Raw genomic sequence first — 17,351 nt, 5'->3', positions numbered from 1 at the left:
CCGCCAGGGAAGTCCAAGGCTTCTGATACACAAGAATGACAGCCCCCCACCCCCCAGGGAGGCATATGAAGACACAGTCAACTGCAGGTGACTGAGGGGGTCACTGCCAAACTTGACACCTGGGCTCCAGCCGTCATCCCAAACTGGCATTAGGACTCCCCATTGGTCATCTCAACCTCAGCATCTGGGCAGCCCATATGAGGCCCCCGCTAAACTAGACATCTGAGCAGCTTGCCTCAGCTATCCCCAGACTAGGGCTCTGGGTCCCCCAGCCCCATAACCTCCCATCTGGACAGCAGGGTAAGTCACCTCTAATTTAGCATTTAGGGCCCCAGCCTTAATCCTCAAATTAGAATGCAGACCACAGTCTCACCCCTAAGTTTACCTTCAGGGCCCCGCAGTCGGTAAAGCCACAGCGAGTCTCTCTCAGAATAGCATCTGAACCCCACGGCTAGTCACCCACAAGCTCGGCATCTGGCCTCCCAGTGTCAGATACCCCCAAACCAGGGTGTGGGACGCCCAGGCTCAGCGAGCCCCAAACTGCAGTCAGCTCTAAAGTAATCAACAGGACCCCAAAATGAGCATATGGGCTGCCAAGTGTGGTCACCACTAAACCCCAGACCAGTCACTCTCAACTGGACAGCTGAGTCTCCAGACTCAGCCAGGCTTGACAGGGGAAGCACCCCTAGAGGCCCCTCCTGTGTCACCAGCTAGGCCCCCGCTGTCAGCACTAATGCAGGCCTCCGTGGCCCCCTCCAGCCCCCACGTAAGTCTGCACTGTCGCAGATCTAGAGCCTGGCTTTAGGCACCCAAATCAGGAACGTGGGCTCACAAGCACCAGAACTCGGCAGGAGGGACTCCGGTCACCCCAAATTCAGTATCCCCCCCAAGTAGGGATCTGGGTCCCCAGTTTTCATCACCTGCAGCAATGCATCTTGACCACCATAACCCTGTGCCCCAATCTAGACTTTGACCCTCAGGACCCTGTTGTGTTTGACTAAGGCAGCTGAACCCCCCGAGCCAGAAAGCCCCATAGCCCACTGTGCCCCAGCCTCAGGGACCCCACGCCCCCGCCTCAGACCTGCATTCGGGCCCTGTCCTCAATCCTCCCCACGCCGGGTGTCTGCCCCAGTGTCCATCACCTCCATGCCCACGTGTTGAGATATCCCAGCCTTGAAAGCCCTTGGCCTTTTGTGTCACAGACGTCCCCAAACCCAATCAAGCACCCCTCAAGTGGATCCTGGGCCCTGGGGTCCTGACCTCTCAGGTTCCAAATGCCCAGACTCCCAGCTTCTGTAACCCCCAAACGGGGCTCCACACCCAGGCCACGCTTACTCAGAAATCCACACTTGTCCAGGGACCCCACGCCTGGGCGCAGGAGACCCCTGACTCAGTCACCCCAGGAACACTCAGGTGCCAGCACACTCAGACTCAGCATTTGGAAGGCACCATGTCCCCAGGCTCTGCACCCCAAACTAGAGGACTGGCATGACAGTTCCTGCCTCCTCAGACTAAAACTGGTGATCTTCCGTCTTACCAAAGGGCAAAGCCACAACCCCAGTCTCTGTGCCCCAAGCTACACAGCTGGCCCCCGTGTTGCCACCCTCTACACAGTCGGATTCCTGGCCTAATGCCCCAAACCAGGCCCTGGACCCTAATCTCTGACATGGGAAACTAGGTCCCCACACCCCTGGTCACACCACCGCAAACAGAGCACCAGACCCTTGGTATGAAAATATAACCAATCTCCACGATGCCGTGTGTCATCTCAAATTGGGCCATTGGATCCCCAGTTTGTGTCTCCCCAGACTAGACAACTAGGTCCCCATCTGTCATTCCAAAGTAGACTAGCAGAACTCTAGTCTCCGACACCCCAACAAGGCACCCTTGGTCTCTGTCATCCAAAGGAGGCAAGCTAGTCCCCTATCTCAATTCTTTCCAATAGGGGGACTTCCCTGGTGGTCCAGTGGTTAAGACTTCGCCTTCCAATTCCGGGGGTGCGGGTTCGATCCCTGGTCGGGGAGCTAAGATCCCACCTGCCTCAGGGCCAAAAAACTAAAACAGAAGCAATATTGTAACAAACTCAGTAAAGACTTTAAAAAAAATTCTTTCCAACTATTCACCAACACCCCCAATCTCGGTTACCCCATCCCATCACCCCCAAATACATTGTGAAACCCCAACTCTATCATCCCAAAGTAGGTGATTGACCTCACACAGTTTCTGTCACCGTAAACTGAACCATCGTTCACATGAATTGGCTCCAGACCAGGGACAGGTAGTCTCTGTCACCTGGAACTGAAAGATGGTATCTCCCCATCGATGTCACCTTGGACACCTGGTCTTTTTTTTTTTTTTTTAATTTATTTATTTATTTATTTTAAACATCTTTATTGGAGTATAATTTCTTTACAATGGTGTGTTAGTTCCTGCTTTATAACAAAGTGAATCAGTTATACACATACATATGTTCCCATATCTCTTCCCTCTTGCATCTCCCTCCCTCCCACCCTCCCTATCCCACCCCTCTAGGTGATCACAAAGCACCGAGCTGATCTCCCTGTGCTATGCGGCTGCTTCCCACTAGCTATCTATTTTAGGTTTGGTAGTGTATATATGTCCATGCCACTCTCTCACTTTGTCACAGCTTACCCTTCCCCCTCCCCATATCCTCAAGTCCATTCTCTAGTAGGTCTGTGTTTTTATTCCCATGTTGCCCCCAGTTTCTTCATGACCTTTTTTTTTTTCCTTAGATTCCATATATATGTGTTAGCATACGGTATTTGTTTTTCTCTTTCTGACTTACTTCACTCTGTATGACAGACTCTAGGTCCATCCACCTCACTACAAATAACTCAATTTCGTTTCTTTTTATGGCTGAGTAATATTCCATTGTATATATGTGCCACATCTTCTTTATCCTTTCATCTGTTGATGGACACTTAGGTTGCGTCCAGGTCCTGGCTATTGCAAATAGAGCGGCAATGAACATTTTTGTACACGATTCTTTTTGAATTATGGTTTTCTCAGGGTATATGCCCAGTAGTGGGATTGCTGGGTCGTATGGTAGTTCTATTTTTAGTTTTTTAAGGAACCTCCATACTGTTCTCCATAGTGGCTGTATCAATTTACATTCCCACCAACAGTGCAAGAGGGTTCCCTTTTCTCCACACCCTCTCCAGCATTTATTGTTTCTAGATTTTTTGATGATGGGACACCTGGTCTTATCACCTCAAACTAGACAACCGATCCCAGGACCTGTCTCCCCCAAATGGACAATTGAACCCCAATTAATGTCAACCCAGACTGGACAAAAGACTCCAGTCCTTATCACCTCAAATTAGAAAACAAGACCAACAGTTTCTGTCACCCCATCTGGGCAACTAGACCTATAGTCTCTGTCACCCCAAACATGACAATGGATGAATAAAGTCTGCAACATCAGGGACTTCCCTGGTGGTCCAGTGGTTAAGACCCCACGCTCCCAGTGCAGGGGGCACGGGTTCGATCCCCGGTCGGGGGGCTAAGATCCCACATGCCACAGCTAAGCCCGTGCTCTGCAACTACTGAGCCCATGCACCGCAACGAAGAGCCCTCGCGCTGCAACAAAGACCCAGTGCAGCCAAAATAAATACATAAATAAATAAATATGTTTTAAAAAGTCTGCAACATCAAACTAGACAACCAGCACTCAAACTCTCTCCACCAGTTAACAAGCTGAGCACCCAATCCCCCACCCAGACCATACCACCAACCTCTGGTCTTAACCAGTCTGTTACCCCCAAAACATCCTGGGATGCCAGTCTCTCAGTCCTACAAAATAGACGACCACGTAGCCGGCTTTGTCATCCCAAATGCTCCCTGGGACCTCAGTCTCTGTCACACGAAATTAGAACCAGACCCCAAGCTCTGTCACCCCAGGTATGTTCTGGGACCTGAGTCCTTGTTCCACACAACTAGATAGACTTCAATCTCTGCCACCCCAAATACTCTCTGAGATCCTAGTCAATATCCGAGCAAACTAGACAACCAGACCCCGCTCTCTGTCTCCCCAAATATACCCTGGGACCCCAGTCTCTGATCTCCAAAACTAGACCACCAGACCCCCATTCTGTCACCCCCAATACACCCTGGGACCATGGCATCTGTCCTCTGAAAACCAGACAACCATGTCCCTGGTCGGTCACCCCAAATACACCCTGGGACCCCAGTTTGTGATCCACAAAACTAGATAACAGGCCCACAGCCAAACCCCCAAATACTCCTTAGTACCCCCAAGTTGCCACTCAACAGCCAGATCCCAGTCTGTCACTCCAAATACACCCAGAACCCCAATCTCTGTCCCACAAAACTAGGCAACCAGACCTCCAGAGTGTGTCAACTGAATGTCCCTGGGACCCAGTTTTTTCCCCACAAAAGGATACAACCAAACCCTCAGTCTCTGACACCCCAAGTATGCCCTGGGACCCAGTCTTTGCCCCTCCCCCCCAAAACAAGACAACGGTACCTCTAGGCTCCGTCACTCCACTTTGGGCATCTGGGTACATAAATGTCTCCTCAAACTAGAGACCTGACCCCACAGCCCGTGTAGCCTTCACCTTGTCAATCAAACTCCGGTCTGTCATCCTAAACTGGACCACCAGACCCCTGGTCCCACTCATGCCAGACTAGACAAGCAAACTCCTATTCTACGTCACCCTAAATGAGACCCCAGAGCTCTAGTCATTTCATCCCAAACTGGACAACTGATCCCTAATCTCTGTCATCACAAACTAACCTCCTAGTCCCTGTCACCCCAAGCCGGGTCCTGAATCCCAGAACCTCTGGTCTCTGCCACTTCAATCTAGACACATGAACCCTCACTTCTGATGTCCCAAACTAGACATCTGGATGCCCAGGCTCTGGCACTTCGCACTAGACAAAGATACCCCACAGTCCTCTGAAATCTCATGACAGCGGCATCCCTGGTCTCTGCTTCCCAAGCCAACCAGGAGCCCAGTCAGTCTGTCACCCAAACCAGGCAACCGGACCTGTACTGTCTGCTTCTTCAAACTAGCCAAATGGTCACCCCAATGTCTTTCACCCCAGACCAGCACCCCAACCCCAGTGTCATCACCCTAAACTAGATAACCAGTCCCTTGGCCTCTATAACCCCAAGCTAGACAATCGGCCTTGTGTTTCTGGCACCCCAAAAGGAATAACCAGACCACAAGTCTCAGACACCCCAATGGAGTTCACCAGACCCCGGATTTCTGTTGCTCCAAACTAGAAACTGAAACTTCAATCTGATATCCCAAACCTCAGGATTTTGATATCTTAACCTAACAACTAGACTATCATTCTGTCACCCCAAAAAAGATTAGGCGCCAACTCTGATACCCCTAAGGAAACTCCAGGGCCCAGTCTTGGTCACCGAAAACTAGACAATAAGACCCCCAGTCTGTCACCCCAGACTAGACTAGTCCCCATCACCCCAACCTTGACAAGAACCCCAGTATCTGACACCTCCAACTCTGGTCTCTGTCACTCCCAACCAGACAAAAGAGTCCTAAATCTGTCACTTAAAATTTGAGAACTAGACCCAGTGTTTTCAGCCTCAAACAGGACAAGCAGACATTCTCCAAACTAAAAAAAATGATCTCCTAGGGAGTTCCCTGGTGGTCTAGTGGTTAGGATTCGGCACTTTCACTGCCATGGCCCAGGGGTTCAATCCCTGGTTGGGGAACTGAGATCCCACGAGCCGCGTGGCACAGCCAAAAAAGAAAAGCAAATGTCCAAAAAAAAAAAAAAAAAAAAATCTCCTAGTTGCTGTCACTTCACACTGGGCAGAGAAACCCCCAATCTCTGGTGGCCCAAATTACACAACAGGGTCCCCAGGCTCTGTCACCACCAACCAGTGTTGCCTGTCTCTGCCACCTCAAGAAACAATCAGGGGCTTCCCTGGTGGCACAGTGGTTGAGAATCTGCCTGCCAATGCAGGGGACACGGGTTCGAGCCCTGGTCTGGGAAGATCCCACATGCCGCGGGGCAACTAGGCCCGTGAGCCACAACTACTGAGCCTGCGCGTCTGGATCCTGTGCTCTGCAACAAGAGAGGCCTCGATAGTGAGAGGCCCTCGCACAGCGATGAAGAGTGGCCCCCACTTGCCGCAACTAGAGAAAGCCCTCGCACAGAAACGAAGACCCAACACAGCCAAACATAAATTAATAAATAAATAAAATTAAAAAAAAAAAAAAGAAACAATCAGACCCCGATCAGGTTGCTTCCAGCCCAGGGGACGCACTACCTTGTCATCCTAAACTAGGGCCCTGGACTCCCAGTGTCCTCAGGCATCCCAGTCTGTCACCCCAAGCTAGATAAATGACCTCAAAGTTGATAAAAGATCCCCAATTTCTATTACCCCAAACCAGAGACTGGACTCCAAGCTGTCACCCCAAACAAGACAATCAGATGGCCAGTCTGACACCCCGAATGAGGTGCAGGCACTCCCTGACTCTGTCACTCTACACTGGACAAGTAGATCCCTTGTCCCTGTCACCCCAAACCTGGGCCCACGGGCTCTTTAATCATGAAGTTGACAGCCAGAGCCCCAATCTGTCACTCCAACCAGCTAACTGGACCCCCAGTCTCTATCACCAAAATAGACAACCAGACTTTTGGTCCCTTGACGAGACACCAAGCCCCCAGTTTCTCTTTCCCAAAACCAAAACTCTCAACCCCAAGGTAATTCAGGAAGGGATAGAGGGGGAAGTGGCCCCCCAGTTCTGCCCACCCCCATGGAAGCTTCTGGTCTCAACATCAGTTAGGGACCTGGAGTTAGTCACCTCCAGACAGGCCTCTGGCCTGAGTCTCAGCCTCCCACCACCAATCCCCAGACCCAGGCTGCTGACCCCTTGCCCCAGGGATCTCAGTCCCAGGTCCTTGGGTCCCCGGCCTCTGTCATCTCCAAACAAGTCAGCCTGACCACATTGACTCCAGGCCCTGCAATGGAAACTGGACGGAGTGACCACCCACCCCGAAGGGCAGTCTCCCCTGGGAATACTGGCAGCTGGATTAACCAACTAAACGCCCTCTGCCACCCCCAAGTTGGGATTGGGACCCTGGCCTCTGAGTAGACTCTCCTCCTCAGGCACCCCAGGTCTCCTCGGCCAGGACAAGTCCACGCCTGGCTCCCTCCCTGGAGAAGGTCTGGAGGAAGCCCTTTTCTGCCCTCTGGTGGCAGCCACTGGAAGTGCGGCCCTGGTGACTGGGAACAGAGTGGTCCCAGACACCCAAGCCCCCTAATCTTCCCATTTTGCCAGAAGTGCGCAGGTCACCCTTGCCTGCTCTCTCCCACTCAGCTCCGACGCAGGTCAGTCGCCAAGCGCCCACCCTCGTCTTCCTGAATCTGCCTTCCCGTCTGTTCTTTCCGTTCCACGTCCCTGCCTCACCTTCCCCAACTTGGCTCATCTTCCCTGGTCTCCCTCCTTCCAGCCCATCCCCCACACGACACCGAAGGGATATTTCTTTTTCTTCTTCTTCTTTTTTTCTTGCCCGTGCTGCACGGCTTGCAGGATCATAGTTCCCCGATGAGGGACTGAACCCGTGCCCCCTGCCGTGGAAGCGTGGAGTCCCAATCACTGGACCGCCGGGGAAGTCCCTCGGAGAGATATTTCTAACGTTCACACCTGACCCTGTCCCTCCCCTGCTCAAAAGCCTTCCACGGTTCCACATTACCTTAAGCTAAAATCCAAAGACCTCCCGTGGCTTGCAGGTCCGGCCTCATCTGGTCCCCGACATCCTCCCCACCATCATCTCCTACGTCACTCCCTTCACCCCAGCCACAGCGTTGCCTTGTCACTGGGCAGGTCCTACCTCAGGGCCTTTGCACTTGCAGTTCCCTCTGGCTGGAATACTCTTCCCCCAGACCTCTGAGAGGCAATCTCCTCCTCATTGCCCAGCAAGGCCCTGCACCTCCAGCCTCACCTCTAAGCGAGTCCCTCCTTCCCCAACTACCCTCCAGCCTCACCTGTTTCATTGGCTTCACTGAGAGCTTCCTGCTTATTGTTGCTTGGCTCATGAATGTGGGTCTCGCCTCTTTGTGGCGTTGCTGGTTCCCCAGCATCTAAGCTAGCGTGTGCAGTAGAAACAGGATATGAGCTACAAATGTAATGTTGTATTTTCTTTCTTTTTTTTTTTCTTGCCGTGCCGCACGGCATGCGGGATCTTAGTTCCCTGACCAGGGATCAAACCTGTGCCCCCTGCCGTGGAAGCGCGGAGTCCTAACCACTGGACTGCCAGGGAAGTCCCCTGTGTTTTCTACCTAATTACATTTTAAAAAGTAAAAGAAAAAGGTGAACATAATAATTTACCCTGGTATATCCAACAGATTATCCTTCCAACACATAACCAATATACAAAATTATTAACGAGATATTTTACACCCTTCTCCTACTAAGTCTTTGAAATCTGGTGGGTATTTTACACTCACAGCACATCTCAATCTGGACCAGCCATGTTTCAAGTGCTCAGTAGCCACATGTGGCTGGTGGCCTCCATATGTGACAGGATTCCAGAACAATGTGGAGCACTCAGCGGGCCCTGAATGAACGATGAACCGGTGAGTTTTGGTGATGAGACACGAAGCTGGGGAGGCCGGGGGATGGCACTGCCAGGCCTGGGCACTGGCTGCACCTCTGCTTAGGCCGCTCGGCCCGCAGCTCTTCCTGTGGCTGGCTCCGCTTCCCTCAGAGCTCACTGAAATGCCACCTCCCTGGAGAGGGCTCCCAGACCAGCCCCATCTGAAGTAGCTTTTCAGACCCTATCTGTCACCTCACTTTGCTGCCACACCTGCCAAGTGCTTTCCCTACCACGTGCATTTCTCTTTTGTCAGCGGTCCCACACAGCGGCCTTCACGTTACAGTGAAAAGCAAATTGTGTCACTCTCACCTCACTCAGGAAAACCAAAGCACCCCCCCACCCCACGATCTGCGCCAGCCATACCGGCCTCCTCGCTGTTCCTCAAACCTCCGGGCACAGTGCTGTCTCTGGGCCTTTGCACCTGCTGCTTCCTCTGTCCAGAACATTCTTCCTCCAAAAGATCTGCGGCGGCTCCCTCACTCAATTTAAGTCTTCATTCAACATCGTCTCAGGGAGGTCTTCTTTAAACTATAACTCATCTCCAGAACTTTCTCTATGAGGAAGAGTTAACACAGTAGGCCCAAGACTGCTGTCCTTAGAGAGGCCTGCTTGCATAGTGGCCCTTGGCTGGCATCTGGGAACCTGGGTTTCAGCAAGGTTCTCACCTCTCCCTGAAAGAGTGGCTTTCGTGCCTAAACTGTTTGTGCAAATGATGTTGTTTATGCTGAACAACTGCTTTCCTTCTAGGTACTAAGTCTCTGATGAGCTTCCCCGAAGACAACATTTCACTGCTGGGGGTATTACACTCAACCCAGGTGGCTCCACTGGGAGAGGACTCTGGGCAGCTTGTGCCTGGTTTCCTCTGGACTTCGCCCCATGTGCCTTTTTCCTTTGCTGATTTTGCTTCATAGTCTTTCATGATAATAAATCACATCTGGGGACTTCCCTGGTGGTGCAGTGGTTAAGAATCTGCCTGCCAATGCAGGGGACAGGGGTTCGATACCTGGTCGGAGAAGATCCCACATGCTGCCGAGCAACTAAGCCCATGCACCACAACTACTGAGCCTGCGCTCTAGAGCCCACGAGCCACAACTACTGAGCCCACGTGCCACAACTACTGAAGCCTGCGCGCCTAGAGCCCGTGCTCCGCAACAAGAGAAAACACTGCAATGAGAAGCCCGCACACCGCAATGAAGAGTAGCCCCCGCTCGCCGCAACTAGAGAAAGCCCGCGCACAGCAATGAAGACTCAACGTGGCCAAAAATAAATAAATTAAAAATAAAATAAAATAAAATAAAGCCCCAGTAAGTGGCAATTCATTAGCTTAAAAAAAAAAAAATCACATCTGTGAGTACAACTAGATACTGAGTTCTGAGTCCTCCTAGCAAATCACCGAATATGGGGGTGGTCTCGGGGGCCCCCGGCATACTCGTTTCTCCTCCTTAGAACCTGTCATCGCTGGCTGTCCTATCATATTTGTTATCCATCTTGCTTATTCTCCACCACCCTCCTCCCACCACGCCCGCGGCCCACTCGCTCCCCACCTTCTTGGCCTCTGCAGGATCCCAGCATCACCCGGCACAGACCCACAGAAGACCCTGGGAGAATATCTGTTGAACAACTGTTAACAGTTTTATTTCCAAAGTTGGAGTCCCTCCCTGGGCTTGTAATGGGAAGGGGGCCTTTGGCCAGACCTGCAGAGCCGAGCAGGACGGGGGTGAACGGGGACAGGGCAGCTGGCTCGGGAGGCTGGCAGGTCCGTGAAGCCACCTCACACAGGTTCCATTTGCAGCTCCTCCCCATCCACGGCCTCCACCTGATGGAAGGCGGCGTGGGAGCCGATGACCACGAGGGTGGCTCCTGCAGGAAAACGGGCAGTTCAGGGCCTGACTGCCTCACCTGGCCCCCCACTGCCCACAGCGCTACCCAGATCCTCTACTCACCCAGGACCCAGAAGACGGCGGAGCCCGCGCCAGCCAGCCAGAAGAAGGGAAAGGAGACGGTCCCAGCCAGAGCATACTGATGGGCTGGGGTCACCTCTCGGCCTGGGGGCAGACGGCATTGGGGCAGCTGTTCCGATACTCGTGCCCTCTCCCAGAGTAACCCCTGAGACCCCCCACCTCACCAATCTGGTGTCACAAGCTCCGGGAGCCTCAGGATCTAAACTCCTCGTGCCGAGGCCCTCCAAGTTCATGGGCCCCACCCATGTCTCCAATGTCCCCAGCCACTGTCCGTGGGAATACAAGGGGCCTTCCTCAGCCCCCTCGCCACCCGCTAAACTACAGCTCTCCTGCTCCAACCTGCACTCCCGTAGACCTAGAGTCTCCAACTGGTGGCCCAAGGGCCAAGTCTGACCCGTGGATGTGTCTTTTGAGTCTGCATATTATTCCACAAGAATTTGATTTGATTTGTGGCTGACCGAGAAACTGGATGATTTTTCTTTCTTTCGTTTTTTTTTTTGGGGGGGGGCCGTGTTGTGCGGCACGCGGGATCTTAGTTCCCTGACGAGGGATGGAACCTGGGCCCCCTGCAGTGGAAGCACGGAGTCTTAACTACTGGACTGCCAGGGAATTCCCTGGATGATTTCACAAAATAATACAGTCAGTCCTCTGTATCCTCGGTTGGAAACCCATGATCATTGTTCTTCGTCATTTTTTACAAAGGACTTGAGCATCTGTGGATTCTGGCATCCACGGGGGCTCCTGGAACAATCCCCTGTGGACACTGAGGGAGGGCTGTACAGATGTCTGCCTTCTCAAGGCAGACTGGAAGGTCGGGTCTGCAGGTCCTGGTGGCAGCAGTGGCTGAAGCCACGTCATGTCTATGCTCCAGGCGCGCCCTCCATGCCCTGGGCTTGCCCGACACGCCCCTCCACCCAGCCCACCTTTGTCATGTACAAAACTGGCAGGCTTCTGAAGGATTCTGTCTTAGGTCTACCTGTTTGTCTGATCGCAATTCCCCCTTATCCCCACTCCAAACCTTGAGCTTCCCCTACTTGGGAACTCAGGCCCCTCTTTCTTCTCAGTGGTGCTTGGTGCCAGTCTGGGACCACATGAGCCACAGGCCTCAGCTTCCCTCTCTGAGAAGTCCCAAGATTTTTCCACTTCCACCCCAGGAAGCAGGAAAGGGGAGCACAGATATAGGCCAGTGTAAGGTCGCCACCTGGTGTCCCATGTGGGTACCTGCAGCTGATGCCTTTGGCAGGAGGTTAGGGAGGAGGGAGAGGGAAGGAGGAGGTTTAAGGGACAGGAGCAGGCGGAGGTGGGTTCTGGGATATCTTCTTGGCTTGGGGAATAGCAATTTGGGGGGCTGAGAGCGGGTGGAAGCATCCGGTGTGTCTGAGACTTTAAGGGATTGAGTTTGGGGGATCTAGTGTAGATGTAGGCTTGGGCAGACTTGGGTTCACAAGGACTGAGGTTTGGAGTCAAAGGCTTGCATTCCAAGAGACCAGGATTTGAGGAGGGCAGGGGATTTCTCACCCATCAGCACAAACTTGGACTGCAACGTGCGCAGATAGAGGATGTAACAGGCGCCAAAGAAGACAGCCAGAGCCACCAGCAGCATGGGGGATGTCGCCCTGGAAGAGGGCAGGGAGGCATGCGTCAGGCAGCTGGGACTGGGCCAGACACGGAGGCCCTGACCTTCTACACTGGCGGATGACAGGCTACGTCCTTGGGGCCGGGGAAGTCTAGGTCACATTTGGTTACACTGAATCCTGGCCAGGCTGATGCGGGAGTAAGGGACCTGGCCCTTGGGTCAAAAGGTCCGGCAGAGCTACCCCATGGGGACGGGGCCTGGCCAGTGAGAGGAGGGGCCGGATGCTGAGGGCGGGGCCGGCCAGTGCGGGTCTGGCAGCCTGGTGGGCTCGGGGCCAGGCCGGAGAGGCACTCACACACAGTACAGGATGAGGCCCAGGAACACGAACACATAGTTGCTCTGGTAGTATTCCACGTTGCGTACGAGGCGCTGGCACAGCTCGCCCAGGTTGCGGGGCCGCGAGAAGCGCCGCTGGTCCACGAAGGAGCCCCAGGGCCGGATGGTCGCACGGCGCCGCTCCAGCCACTCACGGCCCGCGCCGGACGGAATCAGTTTCGGCAGCAGGGTCCTGGTGGGTGCGGGGCCAGGTCAGCGATAGACCGGGATGGAACCCGGACCCTCGAGCAAGAAGAGGACCGAGGGGGGCCGGACTCCGGGGTTCCGGGGAAGATATGGTCCCAGACTCCTGGATCCCTGGGGAGAAAGGGGCTGAGGGCCCAGACTCCAGAGTCCTCGAAGAGGACACCAGGGGCCCAGACTCATGTGTCTGGAGGTCGGGATTTCTAGGACCCCAGGGAGGAAGGGGCGGGGGACCAGGACTCCCGGGTCTCGGTCAGGGGGGCTAGATCCAGCTTGCTCACGTGGCGCTCAGCCCTTCCACCTCGGCATCCTTCTGCTGGTCCTTCTCGGCCGCCATGTCTGTGCTATGAGGGGAAGAACGGCTGTAACGAGCCCGGGGCCCTGCACACCCCGCGGGACCCGCCCGAGCCTGGCCTCACCCAGCGGAGCGGGAGCTGACGTGTTAGCGGGTCTGGAGCCTCTGGGGGCGGTAGTTTTGCCGCCGAGCATTGTGGGAGTTGTAGTCCCGATGATGTCGGAGAGAGTGGGTGCCATGATGGTGGTATGGCTCGCGAAACACCTTGGGAGATGTAGTCGCGTAAAGTGACGCCTCTGGGCATTGTGGGAGTTGTAGTTTCAGAAGCAGGACGCGTGGAGTCGGGGAAGGTGGGTTGTCAGGAGTCGGGGCGTTATGCGAGCTCTGAAGTCAGAAGCCGGAGCTCTAAAGTCAGAAAACGTTGTGTACTCCCCGTGCAGGGTACGATGGAGGCCGTGTAGAGCTGTCATTCTGACTCTAGAAGGTATAAAAGAAAACACGTGCTAAAACACGCAGATGTTCTGATTCAGCAGATCTAGGGTGAGACCATTCATTTGCATTTCTAACAAGTTTCTAGGTGATGTTGATGCTTCTGGTCCATGGCCCACATTTTGAATAGCGAGACTGTAGAGAATTTGTGGGAACCTATTTCTTCCTTCTTCAAGAGGCTAGTGATGGGGCCATGGTTGCTGGAGGGGGGGCATCTAAGGTAGGGGGCAAAGCTCCCCCCACAACCCTTGGGCTCCCAAGGATGAATGGGTTAGGGTTAGGGACCTAGGGATAACCCCTGCTTTGGATAGGACGGAGGGAAGTGGGGGAAAGGAAAGGGTTGAGATTTATTTTCATTTTATCACTTTCTTTTCTTCTAGTTTTATTGAAGGGGTGAGAATTTTTAAAAGACGGAGTTGTTATAACGCAAAGAGCTGGGATTCTGGGGTCAGAGGTCAAAATTCAGGCTGTGTTGACTTCATCACCTCCCTGAACCTCGGTGTCCTCAACTGGACAGTGAAGATCCTGGTTGTACTGTTACCGAGTCCAAGCTCGCTCTGCTTGCCGCAGGACAGGCCAATAAATCAGGAGATGAGGTGGTGAGGCAAGGAATAGCGACTTTATTCGGAAAGCCCGCAGACCGAGAAGATGGCGGACTAGTATCTCAAAAAGACCATCTGATTGGGGTCTGGATGCCAGTTTCTTTTATAGAACAGAGAAGGGGAGGAGGTGAGGAAGTGAAGTAAAAAGGCCGTAAGTCTTGCAAATATCTCCTGGAATGGCCAGCCTCAGGGAGGGGATGTGTTAATTTCTTCTTTCTCGCAGCCATTCACAGGTGGACAGGGTCAGGATGTTTCCCTGAACAAAGGCACTTTGGTTTAACATTCAAGCAGAGGGGCAGGGTTCCCGAGGCAGGCCATTATGTATAGACAGTATCCTTTTAGTGAACAAAAGCAATGAGAAGCAAAGGTTAAAGTAAAAGAAACAGATCCAACCTGTAGTCCGATTTTGTTCGTCCCTGTGATTGTACCACACTCATGGGGTTGAGATGGGGTTGAATGGTCCATGTAAAGTGCTTGAAAGAGTCTTGATATTTTATAACTGCTCAATAAATGGTAGTCCATATTATTGCCACTACATTATCATGACTGTTATGATTATTTCTAGAGCTCAGTCTTCTCAAACTTAACAGTAACTTACTAGGGGCTGCTGGCCCCTTGGATGTCCCAAAGAGTGGCTGGCATCTGAGACATGGACCTTTCTTTCCCCTAGCTCTCACAGCCATAGTTCTCTCAGTCTTTGCCCCTGCCCCTGAGTGAGTTGTGGGAAAGAAGGGTGCACCAGCATGCCTCAAGAAATGCATGTGGAAGTATTGGGAAGCCTGGGCTCCCTTACACAGACTGAGGACCTCATTTTCCAAGGTTGGGTGGGCCTGAAGGAGAATACTCACCTGGGATATCCAGGTGACTCTTAACTCCAACTCTTGTCTTCCAAGGATCACATTCCTTTTGGGTTTGGGCTTTGAGGCCTGCTGGAGGGCATCCCCACAAGGTGGGGAAGATGACCCTGTCGAAGGGGCTGGTGGAGCAATAGGCAGGGAGACCACCTGTGTGCGCGTGGCAGGGGGGGTCCGAAGCTGAAACCGAATGAGCCATACTTTGAAGATCAGGATGGCTAGTTACCGTTTACTTCCTCTTTGTCAGCCCCAGGCTTTTAGTAGAATCTTGTTCAGGTTTCCCACTTGGGTCGAGCTGGGCTTCAGGAGATCAAGGGGGGGCCTGTGAGTCCACAGTTAGCCCAGAGCATTAATGGGGGAGCAGCACCTGAGTTCAAAGTGATGGGAGCAGCAGGGGTAACCAGAAGAGCCCCCAAGAGGAAGATGAATCTTGGGGAGCAGAGAGTTGGAAACAGAGGTCCAGCTGCCTTCTTCCAGGGCCGACCTGGGGAAATTGGGGTTTGACTTTTGTTATGAGGGCTTTGGGGTTTCCTCATAGGAACACGAATAAAAGTGATTTCACTCATAACCCGCCAGTATGTGCTCTGAGCAGAAGACATAACAGGCAAAGTCCTGGAGGTGTCAAAAGGCATGGGCCGGGCTTCCCTGGTGGCGCAGTGGTTGAGAATCTGCCTGCCAATGCAGGGGACACGGATTCGAGCCCTGGTCTGGGAGGATCCCACATGCCGCGGAGCAACTAAGCCCGTGCGCCACAACTACTGAGCCTGCGCGTCTGGAGCCTGTGCTCCGCAACAAGAGAGGCCGAGATAGTGAGAGGCCCGCGCACCGCGATGAAGAGTGGCCCCCGCTCGCCGCAACTAGAGAAAGCCCTGGCACAGAAACGAAGACCCAACACAGCCAAAAATAAATAAATAAATAATTAAAAATAAATAATTTTTAAAAAAAGGCATGGGCCATGGATGGTGGAGTCCAGAGGCAAGGACATTGTTGGAGAGGAACCCTCTGAGTGGGGCAGGACGGGAACTTTGAATCAGGGGATTCTGAGGGGCCTTGGCATAGGGGCAATGTGGGGGAGGAGCCCCTTGAAACAGAGATTGTGGGAGAAGGGGCCCTAAGACGGAGATACTGCGAGAGACAGGAAGATCCGCGAGACAGGGGGATGAGGGGAGATGGGGGGAGAAGGGACCTATGGCAAGTGGGCCCTGAATTAGGGGGACGGTGGGAGATAAGGGGGTGCCTGAAAAGATTATGAGAGATGGGCCCTGGCCCTGTGGTCCTTCCACCTGAGGCCTCCTTCCTGCCTCTTGGATCCCTGGAGGAAGTGGAGCTGGGAGGGTAGGAGGACATTAGCATAGACAATCAGAAACCTGGGTTATTTTTCTGCTGTGTGACCTCAAGGAAGTCTCTACCCTCTCTGGGCCTCAGATTGCCCACCTGTCTATGGGAGTATTTCTTACCCTGTACCTGATGAATAAAGTAGTTTCTCTGGCCTCCCCAGAAGAGGTCCAGGCTTATGTAACGCTTACGGGACTGGGCTCTGCCCTGGGCATCACAGGCGGTTTCTGGCACACATGGCCGCTGCCTTCTGACTGCCTTTCCCCTCAGATTCAGGCACTCCTCCTCAGCATGGTCTCGTGCAGTGGGCATGTGCACACACTCACACTCATGTGGACTCTCAGCATCCCGACCACCCAGACACCTGTGCTGGGAGGCAGGCAGGCCCGGGACCAGCCCCAGGGCTTCTTCTCACTCCAATCTCTGGGCTGTGTTAGAAAGGCTGCCTTGAGGGAAGTGGTAGAGCTGCCCAACCAGAAGGGCTAAAATTCAAAAGACTGACAATAGCAAGTGTTGACGTGGATGTGGAGCAACTGGAACTTTGACATACTGTTGGAATGCAGATGACACAAGAGCTTTGGAAAGGGTGTGACTATTTATTAAAGATAAACACTGTCTATCCCCCAATCAGCAATTCCATTCCTAGGCATGTACCCAACAGAGATGCACACATGTGTCATCAGAGGATATTACTAGAATGTTCCTCTTCCTAGAGGCTTCCAAAGTGGAAACAGCAAATGTCCATCAACAAGAAAATGGATCAACAAATCGTGTAATAGTCACACAGTGGAAAACTCCGCAGCAATGAAAAAGAGCAGGCTACTGATACATGGAACACTGTGGATGACTCTCATAGACGTGGTGTGGAGGACAGGAAGCCAGACACATGAGCCAGCATGCTGTAAGACTGCATTTCTACAAAGTCCAAGAACTGGTACAACTAAACGATGGTGACAGAAAGCAGATCAGCAGTTACCTCTGGAGGGGGGCTGACTGGAAAGGGGCATGAGAGAACTTTATGGCTAGTGGCTACATGGAAGT

The 17,351-nt window shown here is 53.1% G+C and overlaps 1 protein-coding gene across 1 annotated transcript; it reads right to left on the bottom strand.

Moving 5' to 3' along the window:
- Positions 1-10,230: 10,230 nt before the first annotated feature.
- On the bottom strand, positions 10,231-13,178 carry RABAC1 (Rab acceptor 1). Its single transcript, XM_068528943.1, has 5 exons — positions 13,017-13,178; positions 12,512-12,724; positions 12,099-12,196; positions 10,563-10,664; positions 10,231-10,479 (listed from the first exon to the last, which is right to left on the bottom strand). Exons 1-5 carry the CDS (start codon positions 13,070-13,072, stop codon positions 10,391-10,393), a joined length of 558 nt encoding a protein of 185 aa, XP_068385044.1. The 5' UTR covers positions 13,073-13,178; the 3' UTR covers positions 10,231-10,390.
- Positions 13,179-17,351: the final 4,173 nt, after the last annotated feature.

Source organism: Eschrichtius robustus, chromosome 19, assembly GCF_028021215.1.
Source record: "Eschrichtius robustus isolate mEscRob2 chromosome 19, mEscRob2.pri, whole genome shotgun sequence".
Lineage (NCBI taxonomy): Eukaryota > Metazoa > Chordata > Mammalia > Artiodactyla > Eschrichtiidae > Eschrichtius > Eschrichtius robustus.
The sequence above is the reverse complement of the archived record's forward strand: the minus strand, read 5'-3'. Positions and strand labels throughout refer to the sequence as shown.